Raw genomic sequence first — 17,223 nt, 5'->3', positions numbered from 1 at the left:
TAGAATAACAATAAAATAGAATATCAAAAATTTAAAATAGAAAAAAATATATATTTATCTAAATATATATCTTAACAGATGAATGTTCAATTTGTGCAGTAGTGCAAATATTCAAATATGCTTATTATGGTGCTGGTGCAAATATGCAAATATTCCAGGGTGCTGGTTTGGTGGAGTTATTGCAGTTCAGAGGAGTTTAAAAGTCTTATGGCCTGGGGGATGAAACTGTCTCTGAGCCTGGTGGTGCAGGCCCGGATACTGCGGTACCGTCGAGAGAGAATGATGAATAATAATAATTAATTTATGGATTCATTTATGGGCAACAGTGTTTTAGAAAAGGAATCAATGAGAAAATGTGGCTTTTGGGCCTCAGAGATTTAATTTAGACGCAGATGTTGGGGGAGTAAGGTGCCTTGCTCAGGGGCACTAGACAGGGTAGGGAGAATCCTCTTGGATTTTTGGACAGATCAATCCAGGTTCGTCTTTTTGTTGTTTCTCCGTGGAGTCGAACCAAAAACGAACCAGATACCTTTTCTGCCCATAGTCCAAGTTTCTGCCACTAGTCAGCCGCCTCTCCATGATGAATAATAACAATTCATTTATGGATTAATTTATGGGCAACAGTGTTTTAGAAAAGGAATCAATGAGAAAATGTGGCTTTTGGGCCTCAGAGATTTAATTTAGACACATTCACTGCAAACTAAGAAAAAACACACTCAAATTAATAAAACAACTTCATCAATTGGACGAGACATACGCTGCAAAAGGTCACTACAAGTGCAAATACAGAAACGTGCTGCAAATTCCGAAAACGACCACGTAAATGTTTCCAGGGGACCCAAACAACGTGATGCACCCGTCTGTAGTTCAATGCTTGTGAAGTTCCATCACCACTAACGAGTGGCAGACTTCAATAAGTTCAAGAGTGCAGAGACAGAATCAGCGCTGGCAGACGCTGTATTATCACCTTTTGAAACTCCCTCAGCTGTTATATGTCACAAGTTCGGCTCAAACACATTCATTTAGCATTTTGTGTCCGGCGGCTGTATGTGCAGCGCCTGATGATCAGTTCTCATTAGTGCACAGTAGTTGACAGACAGGAGCTCCTCTCGGTTCATGACTCTTGTGAAAAGGTAGCAGGGAAAAAAGCCAGAACGGATCAGTACCAACTCAAAACGAGCACTGAGAACATTTAATCTATTCACAGGGCCGGAAGGAGTCAGTAGAAACTTGGGCCTTGCCTGAGGGTTACACATCTGTAACATCTGGAGGCCCCAGTCCCCCCAGGATTATGTTGTGCTAAATCAACCGGCACAACAAGAGGGTCAATGAACCAAAATTGTCAAAATGGTGCAGTAATAACAAAGTCTCAGATGGTCCTGTCTCCTCTTCTCAGCGCATCAGACCCGACTGTCAGAATACCAAGCGTTCTGCTGACCTTGGTCCCAGCATGCCTCTCTGCAGATGACTGGTCCACACTGCTCGGTTTTACTGTGATCACACATGCCCTTGTCTGTGTAAGACGTGTTGAGTGCAATGAATATCAAGTGGACATTTGCAACCCTCTGTGGATTCACAAGCTTGTAGATGTCTGTACTGCTGAACTGGAGAGGAGCATCACAGGCAACGTGTGTGTGTGTGTGTGTGTGTGTGTGTGTGTGTGTGTGTGTGTGTGTGTGTGTGTGTGTGTGTGTGTGTGTGTGTGTGTTGTGGTTATTGCAGCATCATCTCAGAAGAGCAGGATGTCTTTGCTGTCAAACCAATCAATCTGCTCTTCACAATAAGAGCAATGGGGTTGACAGTTTTTTCTGCACTTCCATCATTGTTTTGTCGTGAGATTCGTCTAAATGATTGAAAATAAAAAATTCACGTCAACAACATAGGCACCAATTAGCATATTCACAGATTATAGACATGAAATGACAAAGGAAGGTGTGGAGTTACATTTCAGCCATTTTAACTGTAATAATAAAGAATATAGATCAAGTCATGTTGAACCCGGGGCAGGTGGAAGGTGCTGGTTTGTTGCACATCTGCGATTGAGTTTTTTTGTGTGTCAATCCTCTATCCCGAGGGTCTGCTCTACATCACATGCTTTTTCTTTTTCATCTTTGCCCAAAGAAGCTTTCAAAAAAGTCAATCCTCTCTTCACTGTAAACTGTGGTATTGATTAGTTGGAAATCGATGAGGCATTCGGCAGTCAGTTGAGCTCTGCAGGAAAAACGGAAAATACCGGGGGATTGATTTTGTTTTAACAGTAAATGATGGATTTCCTGTCGAACTGTGGGCAAAGCTGGGATTCTCCACTGGGAGAAGAGGGGCCATAGCTCAGGGTCGTCCTCTCCACTGCCTGTCAGGTGATGGCAGAGGCAGAGGGGTTTTTTGTTAACAATTACAGGAACAGCAGCTCAGTTCTTGGAAAAATACAAGGCTCGTTTGATGAAAACCCTCCTATAAAAACGCTTGCTGCATCAATGATTAAACACACTTCATCTCCTGTAGTGTCCTGCTCTGAAAACTGTCTCTAGGGCACGTCCCATGGCGTCCATGTGATGTGATACCGGGACTGGAACACGAGCTGGAGATGATTTCGATTTCTGGATGGAAGCAGAAGACTAGAAATCCAGATTAGAAACATCACTTAATGAAATATATTTTAATCATTGGGTATTTAAATATCATTACACATCTATGATGCAGAGTTTATTATTCCGTCTTTAATTATTCTTAGTTAACATGTTGTCTCTAGATAAATATATATTATTAAATAGTAGGTGATTAAGTGTCTTGTGATGCGTAAAGATACACATTTTAGTCACAGCAATTCAGTCCAGCTCTTGTCCTGTACACTGACTGTATATAAGGTTAACTGTATATTAAGTCTCTGCATTTCAAGTTCTTTCTATATATTCTTAACATCTGGATAGACGGATGGTTACAATAATTTACTGGAAAATAACTCACGTAAAAAAATCAATGGATGGAGACTTGAATTTGTTTCACATTTCTTTTACTTTTTTTACAAAACGACAATATATTATTTGATATCAGAAGAACAGGTTGTGCAGCAGGTGGTGATTGTGTGACAGGAACATCTAGTTTGAACAGAATGCTTCATCAAATGACCCTGTGCCCTGGAGCTGCAGCCTGAGGGGGGTCTTCACCAGAGGAGACTGGATCAGCACCGTGGCTCTGAACTCTCTGTTCACACTACAACAGACAACACGGAGAAGACATCTTGTATTCTGGAATAATCACTGTGCAAACATAGTAATGTAACAGTGTTGTTTGTTACCTGGGAGTGAAGCTGATCTGGAGACACTCTCTGCAGCTGCTGACATATTCCTTGGGCCTGAGAAGCCCAAAGTCTGGTGTCAGTCTGAACACACACAGGTCCGCCTCATCTGACTCTACACACAGACACACACATTCAGTGAAACTCACAGACTTCACATGCAGGTTATAACAAATAGGTTAAAAGATCAGAATGTTTGTGTTAAATCATAGATATAAGAACATTAGACGAATATTAGACAATTCCCTCTGTGGCAGGTGGTATCAATTGAATTTGTTTCCAGATTTCAGTAAAAAGTGAATCCTACAGTCATTATTATGGGTGTCTCTCTCTTTTGTTCAATAGCCATCTAATTGATAGCTAGGCCTTAATTGGGCTTTAGTTATACGCTGGGTGTGAAACACGTCTTTTAAACGCTATATCGCCTGCTGGGCTCAAACAAAGCCAATGTAGAAGCTTACGGTCCCGTGCTTACCTATTACTGATTTCCAATATGTGTGAGCTCCACAACAGTAGAGCTTCACTTCCCTTGTCTGCATCTGGCCCACGTAGCCGAACCCAAAGTTGATGCTCTGGGTGGACAGACGCAGAGCAGACAGATCCAGAAATGCACAGAGAGGGACGGTCTGATCAGAGCAGAGAGGAAAAATCATACAGTTATCTACAAATTAATACACAGTATTATTTCATTTAGAGACTCTTTAACATCAGCATGTTGTAATGTAGCAATTTTTTTCATATCAAACACCAACTACTCAACTATATTATGAAAATCTTTTGCTTTTAATGACATAAACTAATTATATTATTCGATTCGGTATATATAAGTATATTATTGTAAAATTATACCTATCTATATATGAAAGGCTTTAAATAAAGATGGACGAAGTGACTCCACTTCCTCCCACTATCCAGAAATGAAGCTGAAATATCCCTGATACGAACACAGCCATCTTTTTATTTTTAATCCTATTTCTACTTTCTCTTGCTCTCTTGTCTACATCATTTTTATCAGCTGCTGTAACATGTGATTTTCCCTGGCACGTGATCAATAAAGTTTAATCCCATTTTATCCCACTTTTCTTCAGATTCACTACAATGTTTGACCTGCAGGCTGTTGTTGCTGTAGTGAATCAGGAGGTTCTGCTGGAACCTCAGCTTCCTCGGCCCATTGGCATCGTGGATCAACGTCACCCCAGGAGGGACGTCCTCATCTGCCTGGTCCAAATGGTCCAGAAGACACCGGGAGCAGTGGAACACCACTTTCACCTAAAATCCACAGACATGACATTAAAAAACTCCTCCATCTGTACTCCACTCAGACCATGAGCACCTCTGTAAATTTCCCTCATCGCACCTGCATGCTTTTTTGTGGTTGCAGCACCAGAGAATCTCTGACACTAGTCGCCGAGTTGCTGGAGCTGCTGGTCCTCACTCGAGGCTGTGGTCTGAGCACTGTGAACGGAGGCTGAGTTCCCAGCCTGAAGTGAAGCGGCATCTCCAAGTGGTTTTTCAGATGGAGGTTCTTTGTGATATCAAATTGCTGCACTATCAGCTGTGGGACAAATCAATGCGGAAATCAGGAATACTGAGCATCCCCTGGGAGTTATACCTCATGTGTGAACCTTGAGTGTCAGAGCACAGTTAATGAGTGTTGTAGATTTCTCATACTGACCTCTCTCTCCGATTGTGCCCTCTGTAAATCACCAGTCGAGGCATGAAACTGCAGCACCCCATCGTCTTTCTCCATCTCCACCACCAGCCTGCAGCAACAGGGAGCCAAGAGGAAGATATGCAACTTAATCAGACCACCTCTGAGCTGCTTTTTTTTTCTAAGCTCAGCTGATTTATTTTATTTAGTAGCATAAATTGAGTGGGATGCATCTGGGGTGTGGGGAACATAAATATTGTGCTTGTAATTGCTCACACTGCGGGAGTAACGGCTGCTAGAAGATCCAGCCTGAGAGGCTCCAAATCCAAACCCTGCGCTCTTTCCACTTTACCCGAGACACAGGTAGCCGTCTGTGGACACACACACAATACAATAAAGGAGTTTGGGTGCATCAGTCTCCTCTCTTTTGCCTTTTCCAGGTTGTAATTTCATAAAGCGTTTGTATCAAGCATGTTACCTTTGAGTCTAGACTAATGAAGCCCATAGCTAAGCCCACACATCTTGACTCAGGAGCAGAACCAGACAGAGTCAGAGGAGTGAAAGATACGTGGATTGTGCTGCTGCCCTGTGCTTCAATCATCTTTAAATGCATCACAAGAGGAAAATACATCATTATTGTTCTGTTTCAGGGGTAAAATAAATATATGTCGACATTATCTAACCAACATACTATTTGCTGAGGTGTGATGCAGTAGGGGTAATCGGAGAGGTTGCCCATGTGAGGGCGGATGCGTACAGTGAAGAGTTTTTCATTCGCAGGAAAGGGATAAAAAGAGGCTTCATTTTCGTCACAGCCATCCCTCATCTCCTCCTCGTCCGTGTCCTGAAATCAATCAGAGAATTTGAGCCAGTAAAAGAATAAAGCAGACTACTTACTGGTATTGTAGCAATCACAATTTCCCAGAGGTCAAATCGTAAAAATCTTGTTAGCTGTGAGGTCTTAAATGGACTCACAGTCTGGCTCTGGAGGGAGGAGCTCGATCCATCAGAGCCTGGAGGGCGAATCCTTTCCCGGCCTGTTTGAACATTTCCATCAGAAAGTCTTAAGGCTCCGCTCAACACCTCATTGCCATCAGCGTCTTTGATTGGGAAGGCGGGTCCGTACTTCAACACAAGGTCCACCAGTCTGTGGTCGTTCTGATCGATGTTGAAAGTCATCCAGTCCATGCGAATGTCTGACAGAAAATAAGGATTTAGTTTAGATAACTTTATTAAGCCCAAAAGCCAAGGCAGTAAAATACACAAGCTTTCTACACTGACAGAAGAGAATTGTTTACCAGCTAAGAAAAACGACTTCATCAGACAACACACAATGACATTTGAAAGTTGCTAAATCATTTTCTTATTCTTATATTGATCAATTTATTCTCTCTGCTAAAAGCAAATAAGAAAAAAACCATTGTATGTGAAAAGGCAACACATATCTCCAAAAACAGGAAATGTTAAAATCTTCTTTAATAAAGCGAATAAGTTTTAGAATCACTCAATCTTTTTGACAACTTTCTAAATATTGTAACTGCAGTTTATCTGCAGCCCCCCTGTCACCCTCAGAGGATAAGTGATATAGATAATGGATGGATTACTGCTGCAAACCCAAATGACAGGATATAAGGGCATTTCCTCTTATCCAGGATGTTTTATATATTAATATTATTATACTTACCATACATGGTGGGATTGTTGATGCGAAGAGAGCGGGAGACTGTGTCCCCTCCAGACACATGCATTCCAAACCTGAAGAAGCAAAACATAAAAGATATTTTACGTTACTTAAAATGTTTTAAAGTCAACGTCAAATACGCTCAATAAGGAGACAGTGGTACGGACTGTACGATCGGCCCTTGGTTTTGGTCGTCTTCTAGCGGGCCTGTAACCTGGAAGTAGAGTGGACATCCAGTCACTGTCATTTGTATTTGAATGAGCATGGTGTCAAGGTCCCCCACCTGCAGGAGGAAAATACAATTTTAACATTGTTTACCAGTGCACATCAAAATTCGAGAATATATGCTACTACTAAGAACTCATCCTACTTTGCATATGAGATTGTCTCTGTATTCTCCCCACATGTCAGTGTAGGCTGTCACTTCCACAGTCAGGGTCTCAAACGGTCCCAGCGTGCCTGTGTTCGGCAGCACAAAGAACGCCGCACCTTTCCCATGAGCCAGCAGGCTGCTCACAAACTCTGACGATGGACAAATAAAAACAAACGATCATAACTCCTTACTGCCTAATTCTCAAAGTATTCAAAAACAATAAGAATAAAAAGTGAAATCATACCCTCATGTGCTTTTTCCTCCATGATTTTTGCTTGAATGGAGTGAAGCGGCTTCTTAACATATGCACATCTGCAATTAAGATGCAGCCTGTGTCACATCCACAGCACAGTCACACTTTGATGCATTATTTATGTCAGACAGTTACCTGCCTTACCTTTTCTCTTGCTGGTTATTTGGCTTGAAATACTCAGGCTCTATGGTGAAAGGAGCAGGGATGGCAGTTTGATTGGTCATCAGCAACTGCTTCGTTACAGGTCTCCTACAAACATCGACTCCGAAGTCGAGTATTGTCAAGGGTCTTTTATCATCTGGGTTAGAGCTGAAAGCAAAGACCAGGGGATCATATTTTGAGTGCTAATGAATCAGACTGTTTGTTTGACTTGCTAAACACGTAATACACTAAGCTGCTTCAGCTGCTGGATGGTTGGCTGGAAGGTTTTAAGAAAATGTAACTACCCGACACTTGGCAGCGAGTACGTCACGCTGAGTTCCTTGATATTGGAAGCCGAGATGACCAGAACAACATGAGAGTTCATCCCCTGGACCTCACAGAGAGCAGCCATCTCAGTCAGCTCCAGCTGCAGGAGGATAAAACACCACACATCAAAACACTGAGAATAAGAGTCTGTGACAGCGGAGCAAACACTGCAGCCTTCTCTCTCTTTGGTGTCAAAGCTTCAGTTGTGGTGACAGCTTGTGCTCTGCAACTGGTTCTTACGTCTGTGTGAGAGGTAAAAGTCACTGTGACCTCTACGCTGGCATTAGGTCCCAGAGAACCAGAGGAGGGGTCAAAAGAGGCTGAACACAGTGCAGCCTGTTTGCCCTGCAGCTGAGGCTGGTGGAGAAAAAGACAAGCAGATATCAACAGATAATATTTAGAGGTATTTATAATACAGATTAAGGTTTAACATTAATGTAAAAGTTCAGTAAAGACAAATTAATGACAGGCGTTCATTGACCTTTGCCCTGGTTCAAATAAAACAGAGGAAAAAATAATTAATAACAGCTGGATTAATGTCCCTTACAACAGAGGAAAATCTAAAAATGAAAATGTGACAATTTAAAAAAACAAAACGTGTTAAACAGTATCAAGCCTCCACTAAATTTATTTTTATGAGGGTTTGATAACAACATTTTAGAAATCATTAGCAGATCAAATATATCGTTTTCTACTCTCAAAACAGTGTCTGAGGTTTATTCTAGTTAATGAGGGAGTTTTTTTTCTCTTGACAAAGTGCTTGCTCATTGTGGGAACTGTTGGGTTTCTCTATAAAGTTTAAGGTCCCTACCTTAGAAAGTTATGATTTGGAACTTAAAAATTGAATTGAATAATTTCCTTTTATTCATTCATTTTTTTGCCATGGATTTGTGAAGCACCTTGTTTAGATAAGTGCTACACAAATAGCTGAATAGTTGAATACAAATAAGTTATTATTACTATTCATCGTATTGTATGTGGTGATAAAAGCAATTAAAAAGTGGTGCAGCCATACCATCCATTGAAAGTGTGCCGGCAGCAGGCTCTGGTTGAAGAGAGTGACGTTGGCCTTGGCAGGAACTCCGACGTAGAGCTCAGAGAGGAGCAGCTCACAGTTTAACAGACACACCTGAGGAGACTGCACATCTGCTCGCACTGACAGGTGACTGCAACACACAGGTGGTGTAACGTGTTAACAACAGATCACTGCCACTGAGTAACAACATCATTAATGCTCTGCACTGCTGTTGACGAAGGCTGCATCCCCCGGCACAAATTCTTCGAGCTGCTTCGAAACACATTGGCCAGCTATGGACAAATAAACATGCTCCTTACGATAAATCTTAAGGAGGAGATCTGAAAGTTTTCATTGTGCATCCTCACCATCCGGTTCCATTTTCCACCTCCAGCTCCAACTCTTTTTCAAACTGCTGACTGAAACGTGGCTTGAAGAACAGGCCCACACTGCAACAGGCCAGGGGGGGCAGCACACCTCGGCATGGCTCCACTAACATCTAAGAACCAGAGGCAATTTGGAGTTTAGTGTCTTGCCCTAGGATACTTTGGAATTGTGCCTGTGCTGATTGTACCTGTGTGTCTTGCTGGTCATGTTGACTTCCCCCGATGGTCCAGGAGGCCTCAAGCTGGGAGGTGTTGGTGAGGAAGAGGCGGGTCTGCATCTGCTCCCCGAGCCTCATGAGCCCAAAGTCCACACTGGGCACACCCACAGTCATTGTGGGACCCTATCCAAAATCAAATGATGAGCATAGAAAGTCAGAGTTCACAGACAAACAAACTCTTATTGTGAAACCTGAAGTACAGTCATTTGACGAAGGTGTTCAGGTTTACTCTTACCTTGAAGGAGACTTCCACAGGCAGTGTGATGGGCTCATGTCGGTGCTCTATGTGACAAACCAGGCTGGTCACGACCCTCTCCGGTTTCCCTCCAGTCACAATTAAATCCAAATCCAAGCACTCGTTCTGCTCTGTACAAAATCCGTCAATAAAAGAAGAAATCAAACAATATGAAATGTTGTTTACAGATTACAATGTGCATTGGAAGGGAATATTTATCTATCATATTAAATCGTATCAAGTGACACACCTATTCGGCCAGTAGAGGGCTCTACTTCTATAATGTGGCTGCTACTGTTCATCCTTTCCCACTGAAAACAGATGAAGGTCTTGCTGTGGTTCCACATCTGAAATACACAATACAATGAAATCATTATTCATCACAGTTTTAACAGAGAATAGATACAGAAATCAGACATGTGACCGTGATTTGAACAACCTTTAACGGCCTCTGGGTGGTGGTGCAAATAAAAATCTCTCCAGGTATCACCACAGCGTAAGGATCCAGCAGGACCTGGTACGGCTCCGTTGGCCCCTTGACCTCTATCTCCATGACGATGACATCGTTCAACTTGGAGCCAGTGCGCACAGGCTGGAGGATACTAGATTTCCCACACACACGCACGCACACACAAACACAGAGACACAACCCACGCATAGATAGAAGAAAAGTAAGTGTGCTGTTAAGAACATCACAAGAAAGCCAAGAGAGATTGGGTTAAACTGCGACACCGATGCAGAGAAAGGAGCAGATCTAGGATGTGTTCATATATGTGCTCTACTGAGTGCCCTTTTTGTTGTTATATAATGAAAATCACAGTACACTGACTTCTACCACTGCACATGTAAAGAACTTTACCTATTTTCACTGGGCTGTGGTGGCAGCTGTGGGATATCTGTCAAGACCAAGTGACAGACACTGTGGTATTCCTTCAACTGAAGAAAACACAAGGATTTAAAAAAAATATATGACAGCGAACAGGTGACATAAAATCCATTCGCTCAGCATTACTTGTGACATAAAAGCCCTCTGATTCTTTTGATTCTGAAACGGTTTATATGTCTTTTCTACCTCTTTGGGACCGAACGTAAACAGGAACTCTCGGTCCTGACAGGGGGCCAGAAGGCCTGTGAGAGGGCTGACACTGAAAGCATCATCTGTGGCCAGGTGGAACTGGGTTTGGAAAGGCACAGGGGTTTCCCCTGGAAGCAGAGGGTGGACGTTGGGATTCATGATCTGCCAGTGGAAAGGCAGCTCCACGTGACTTCATCCCGAGAGAGAGAGAGAGAGATATGAGAAAATCCCTTTTTACACAGGGTCAGTGACAGTACTTACTATTTGGCTTCTTATTCAAGGACACTTCAACTATATGATTGCTACTGTGGCCTTAAAGGGCACAGATGTGTTTATTTGTTGAGGAGAGGCATTACAATTGAAAAAATACAATACTCTTTGAGCTATTTCATGATAATTCAAGGTGTGAAGCTTACACATTGTTCCTAATGATGATTTTTTTATGCTTCACGGAGTGAGGGTTGCATGAGCTGAAACGGACAAAGTGCTCTGCAGTGAGGTCGTGCGCTTCCCTGATTACAGGACGCACATTCTCCCCAGACACGGACACCACCTCGAAAGCGATCATCTGACCTTCACCTGGAAAACAAACACAATTTATATCCTACTTAACCTTACAATGGAGGAGTAAATCATCGCTACAGCTCTTAGAAACTCCAAAGAGGTTCACCTTCGATGGAGATGTCTTTCACCTGGCAGTTGTCACAGACGAGTGTGAAAACCTGACAGCTCTTTTCAGCAATGATGGGGAAGAAAACCACCTGCAAACACACACATATATGATGCTGCACAAATCTGAAACACACGGAGCTGCAAAGAAGGGAAACTTGTGTCTCAAAAGTGGGAAACATAGTCAAACTGGTCCCAGTGTATCTCAAGTATACGTCAAATCTAAATGGATAGAGCTGATACTATATGACATTTTATTTAAGTAAAATTGACCATGTTTGTGAATTATTGCAGATACATTTTACAGTTCCTCCTCTCACCTCCATGACCGTGGCCTCTCCAGGCTGCAGCACAAAAAGAGACGGGCTGATAGCGAAGGGTGGCTGCTCAGAAAAGTATGTTCTGGCCACAGACTACATGAAAAAAGAGAACCAGTCAAACACACGAGAATTCTTCTTTTCACAATAAAAGCTTCTGATACAGTTATTTTGAGTCAGATTTCTACCCTGAGGTTTGAGGCTGGCCACTGTTTCTTTGGGATGACGCAGAATGTCCCAACGCTGAGACCAATGTTCCGGCATAGAAACTCAACAAATTTCACTCCACCGATCAGACAGTAGCCACAGTCCAGAATTCTTGGTACTACATGATAATTAGAGGAAAATATATCAACAAACTATGGCGAAAGAAAGTAAACTCATGAACAAACATACTGTAACAGGTTAGGTTGGCAGATAGTAATGAGACCTACAGGTGAGTATTGGAGGGGGTCGCTTGGCGGCGACGGGCACCACCAGCAGGGTCTGCACGTGGCTCTCCACCACTATGAAGTCCTCATAGTCCGCCAGGGAGTCAGGAGTGAACTGCACCGTGTACTTACAGCTCATCCCGGGGGCAACAACACCACCCTCACCAGGGAATCGCCCTGTCAAAACATACATGAAAATCTCTCTTTCCTTGCAATAAATCAGAGTAACTCTACATTCTCTTTGCAATTTATCTTCCTATCATCTGTGTTTGTTACAGCAGGTGGTGCTAGTGTTAACATGTATGGGATTACAGCAGCAACAATAACGCCAAGAACGTTTAGCTGCATGTCTAACTCTTGCTTTCCTATTTGATACCATCACTGATTCTTGATATATTTGATGACTTCCTCACAAAGAGGAGGGCCCCAGAAGGCTGAATTATCCAGTCAGAGCAATAAGGAAGCACTCACCTAGGCCAATAGAGAAGTAAGGACTGATAGGTGGGTTGACTCGGATATGACGACTTGAGGAAGTCATGTTTTTCAGCTCCAGTGTAGTCTAAGGCAGGACAGGACAGAGAGTGTCACTGGGCATCGTGTCACAGTAAAAGATGCTGATCAGCAGTGTTGGAACTGAACCTGTGTTGTGTACGGTCACTGAGACACACCTCACTAACTTGTCCCACGCTGTAGTCAGTAAAAAGCACCACCGAAGGATTTGCCAGGAAGACTGGTACGGGATCATCAGTTGAGCTTGAAGACAGGAAGAGCACAAACACAGCAACACATGAGCATTTTGGATGTCTCACAGGAAGTGGTGAGCACGATGACAAGCTGCCGGCACAAAAACCCTTCAGAACCGCAGAGCAACTATTTCTACATTTTCCAAATTTACCTTGTGTTTCGAATGAATGCTGAAATAAAAGGACTGAAACATTATCAAAGCCAGCATCTGCCTGCAGCCGACCTTCATGACCACTGAGGCGTGCAACCACTGTGTGCATTTGATGTATAAATGAAAACACAGCCAACAAATAAACAAATAACAAACTGATATTAAACACCTTCAGTAAAAATCAACTCATCCATGCATATGAACAGTCAAATGACAGTTTCCGAGTTACCACACACTCACAATACAAAGGACAAGTAGTCCCGCAGCTGTCCCTGTTGTTGGTAGTGAACAACAGCGTTTGTGTACACAAGCAAAATATGAGATGGACAGTTGTCTGCACTGAGGCAAAGGGCACTTGTGTTTTCATCGTCTGACCTACGTTCATTGTATTTTATCAACTATAACCCATACATGATATCAATGTGGGCCACTATGTAAATACCCTGCCTTTTTTTTATTTCTGGCCTCGTAACAAAGCAATGAGCATTTACTGTAAACTGATATCATCATCAGCACATTCCAGGTACCTTTGTTCCCTCTTCCCTTTACTCCCACCCTCCCTCTTCACCACTCTGCTACTGGGCTGGATGAGGGACATGCCGCCAGGCTGAGCGTTCGGGGGAAGGAAGTGAGGATTTCGAAGGAAGCTGTGTCGATCTTTCAGCTTCTGGACCACATCCCTCACCTCCGCCTTATCTTTCGCGCTTGGCTTCCACTTGAGGGTGGGTTTGGACTGATTCAGCTTCTGAAACACACAGAATGTTATGAGCATAATTGAATAATGCTTTGTAATGTAACTACAGCTCCCTCCTTCCCAGAGGAACTCGGGCCTTGCCAGACCAGAGTTTTCTGTTGCATGGATTCTTAGAACTCAGAGGAAATCCTATTGATAATGTAATTTTTACATCCTCTAATGCCCTTGATCTTTCCTCCCATTGTTTAATCCTTTTTCGTTTATTTCTCTATTTCAACGTCTTAATTGTTTTTTTGTAAATCACTTTTAGAGACAAATCTCAGTATATATTCATGAATTATTAGTGCTTGAAGTATTGAAGTATTACTCTTCTCAGCTCTGATTGACTGATTGACTGATGATTCCTCACCTCTCTGGGAGTTTTCTCCCTTGGTGTTTCTAAGCTGGAGTCAAACATCAGGCTGCGGTCTGACTCATTCAACACAGTCTTTCCTGGACTGGGCATGAGTGTATAACCATCATCCTGTGGCCCCTTGGATATGTGCATGGTGTAGGAGACGGTGGGCTTGGAAGGATTCAATTTTACTGACAAGAAACAGGATGAGAGAAACACTGAGGTGAAAAAGCATGAGTCATTGATCATTTGAGATGGGTCCAAAAGAGAGGGTCCGGTACCTGGTGGTGGTGGTCTGACCCGTGGTTTTTGTGTGGGTAAGTAGTCCCGGGGGGAAATCAGGTTGTGCATTTCGAGGAGATCACTGTCTACACACCAGGAAAAGGCTGATTGGACTGAAAAAAAAGAATTTTCCCACTATATTTATCTTTGTCATCAATAATAGACAAGATAACTGTGCAGAAATATAATACATCAATAAATAAAACCTTAATGTCTGACCTGTAAAGAACCCCTCTTGATCACAAACGTCCCCTGGATTTAGTCTCTTGTAGTCCTGGCTTTCTATGGCTGTAGCTTGATTTCTGGCATGAATTATGTGACTCTCCAACATGTCTGCCTCTTGTATACAGCGGCTGTATTCACAATTAGCCTGCTGTTTGATTTAAAAAAACATATACAACTATAATAATCATATATCCATTGACTCTGAATATTATGGTTGTAATGACAGTGTGAGGTCACCTGCTGCAGCTCCTCCTCATATTTGTCATGGGCGCTGCTCCAATCACTCTCTTTCTGGATGAGGTCGTTCAAAGAGTCGGCCCCAAAGATGCCTTGCGTGTAAAGGTCTTTGAACGTGTTTGCCAATATATGGGAAATATCCTGAAATTCCAATAATGAAGTAGCTTCATGTTAGCAGTTGTTAGCATGAAGTTAAGAGGGGAAATGCCACTGTTCATCGTACCTGTGATTCTCCTGAGTTGGGTATATGGCTGCTCAACCCTGTGTCAACTGTTGAGTGTTGTCTCGTCTCCGGTTCTTCCAAAGCAGCTGCCATCGCGGCCAAGGCTTAAGCTAACTGTCACAATAATAATAAATTGCTAAGGCTGCAAAGCAGCACTGTATGGTCCTGAGTATTTATTTGCGATCTCGGGACCTGATGCAGCTTACTTTCTTTTGACAGTAGGTGGTGCTATCACTATCACTATATACACCTACGTCTGTTCAGGTCAAAAACACTGTTGTTTCTCTTCAGATTGATAAATCTTCCACTATTGCAACAGTCTAAGACATCAAAGGAATCTTACCACTGACACTGTGACATTAAAGCAAACTGACAACAAGGAATTCCGTGGTTGATGAATCCTCTGAAGTGTTCCTTTATATAAAGCATGGGTGGAGTTAAATAGTTAGTCACAAACTAGTGTAATTCTTTCAGCTTAACATATTCAGAGTAATCACCTGAACAACTAAACTCAACAGTGCAGTAAATTGAGGAAAGACCCATGATGGCCGATGACCCAACAGCTGATCAATTTTCCGCTGTAACTTGCAGAACTGAGGACAAAAGAAAATAAAGATAAAAGCAGATAAGATCATTAGTTAATTTTGTATGATGACAACATGCGGCAAGTAAAATTGTGCAAGAGAAAACAACTGAGGGTGAATGAGTGCTGTGTAGAACTGAAGACGGAAAAATTTGAAAAAGGTTTCAGACGACACAAAAATTCTGGATTTAGAAACTACATTGTTACACACATGTAGTTAAAGGGACATGAACTGAAGTTACAGCATTTGTGTGTGTCATGGAGACTCGTTGAAATGTCTTGAGGCCTTTATGACAAAAGTTTGACATGGTTGCGGTAAATGGAAGAGCAGGAGTACATCAAAGTAAGACGTGCAAAAAACAATTTGCACATCTCACACTTTGATGTACTCCTTGTTTTCCTGTTGCCACCAGGGGGTGCTCTGATTTTAAATCATGATTTATGTGTAGATGTCATCAGGCCAGGACTCTTGTCATACATGACTAGTTTGGAGTAGATTGGACCATGTTTGTCCATGATACAACAATCTTGTGTTTTGATGGCGATTATGGTGAAAACTCTGGCATTTCTTTTTGATACTATCACTGATTATTGATATATTTGATGACTTCCTCACAAAGAGGAGGGCCCCAGAAGGCTGTATTATCCATTCATAGCAATAAGGAAGCACTCACCTAGGCCAATAGAGAAGTAAGGAGTGATAGGTGGGTTGACTCGGATATGACGACTTGAGGAAGTCAGGTTTTTCAGCTCCAGTGTTGTCTGAGGCAGGACAGGACAGAGAGTGTCACTGGGCATCGTGTCACAGTAAAAGATGCTGATCAGCAGTGTTGGAACTGAACCTGTGTTGTGTACGGTCACTGAGACACACCTCACTAACTTGTCCCACGCTTTAGTCAGTACAAAAAGCACCACCGAAGGATTTGCCAGGAAGACTGGTACGGGATCATCAGTTGAGCTTGAAGACAGGAAGAGCACAAACACAGCAACACATGAGCATTTGGGCTGTCTCACAGGAAGTGGTGAGCACGATGACAAGCTGCCGGCACGAAACCCTTCAGAACCTCAAAGCAACTATTTCTACATTTTCCAAATTGACCTTTTGTTTCGAATGAACGCTGGAATAAAAGGAATGAAACATTATCGAAGCCTGCATCTGCCTGCAGCCGACCTTCATGACCACTGAGGCTTCCTGTTGACCCATAACACCCACAGTCATGTACACTGTGTGGATTCGAGGTGTAAGTGAAAACACAGCCATTACACAACATATAAACGAACAACAAACTGATATTAACGACCTACAGCAAAAATCAACTCATCCATATGCACGGTTAACTTAATCTCAATCATACATTTCACAAAGAAGGTCAATTAGATGTTCAAATTCCAATTATAAGTTACCACACACTCACAATCAAAAGGGCAAGTCGTCCCCCAGCTGTCCCTGTTGTGGTCGTGGACAACAGTTGTCAAAGGGCACTTTGTGTTTCATCAACTATAACCAGTGGTGGGAAGTAACAAAGTACAAATACTTCGTTCCTGTACTTAAGTAGATTTTTCACATATCTGTACTTTACTTGAGTATTTATTTTCCTGACTACTTTTTACTTTTACTCGTTA

General features: G+C 42.5%; 1 protein-coding gene across 1 annotated transcript; it reads right to left on the bottom strand.

Annotated features, from left to right (window-relative positions):
* Window positions 1-3,095: 3,095 nt before the first annotated feature.
* Window positions 3,096-15,110, bottom strand: dlec1 (DLEC1 cilia and flagella associated protein). The gene is made up of 38 exons (XM_061094278.1): window positions 15,018-15,110; window positions 14,795-14,935; window positions 14,552-14,702; window positions 14,332-14,445; window positions 14,066-14,241; window positions 13,490-13,707; window positions 12,736-12,820; window positions 12,539-12,626; window positions 12,071-12,244; window positions 11,825-11,961; window positions 11,640-11,732; window positions 11,321-11,411; window positions 11,067-11,229; window positions 10,648-10,840; window positions 10,435-10,511; window positions 10,015-10,177; window positions 9,826-9,922; window positions 9,576-9,706; window positions 9,311-9,463; window positions 9,105-9,235; window positions 8,737-8,887; window positions 7,962-8,078; window positions 7,700-7,821; window positions 7,398-7,562; window positions 7,245-7,312; window positions 6,998-7,149; window positions 6,795-6,910; window positions 6,631-6,701; window positions 5,922-6,142; window positions 5,638-5,790; window positions 5,425-5,547; window positions 5,223-5,317; window positions 4,971-5,058; window positions 4,653-4,850; window positions 4,403-4,564; window positions 3,771-3,921; window positions 3,296-3,410; window positions 3,096-3,210 (listed from the first exon to the last, which is right to left on the bottom strand). Exons 1-38 carry the CDS (start codon window positions 15,108-15,110, stop codon window positions 3,096-3,098), a joined length of 5,052 nt encoding a protein of 1,683 aa, XP_060950261.1.
* Window positions 15,111-17,223: the final 2,113 nt, after the last annotated feature.

This window comes from Limanda limanda, chromosome 20, assembly GCF_963576545.1.
Source record: "Limanda limanda chromosome 20, fLimLim1.1, whole genome shotgun sequence".
Classification (NCBI taxonomy): domain Eukaryota; kingdom Metazoa; phylum Chordata; class Actinopteri; order Pleuronectiformes; family Pleuronectidae; genus Limanda; species Limanda limanda.
Note: the sequence above shows the minus strand (reverse complement) of the source record. Positions and strands in the feature narration are given on the sequence as shown.

What these genes read in the sequence shown, in the direction of transcription:
- dlec1 (XM_061094278.1), bottom strand. Translation starts at nt 15,110, where the DNA reads ATGGCAGCTGCTTTGGAAGAACCGGAGACGAGACAACACTCAACAGTT. An exon ending in AAAGGGAAGAGGGAACAAAG is followed by an intron (nt 12,821 to 13,489) that starts GTACCTGGAATG and finishes CCTGTCTTCAAG; the next exon opens with CTCAACTGATGATCCCGTAC. An exon ending in GCATCACACCTCAGCAAATA is followed by an intron (nt 5,548 to 5,637) that starts GTATGTTGGTTA and finishes ATGCATTTAAAG; the next exon opens with ATGATTGAAGCACAGGGCAG.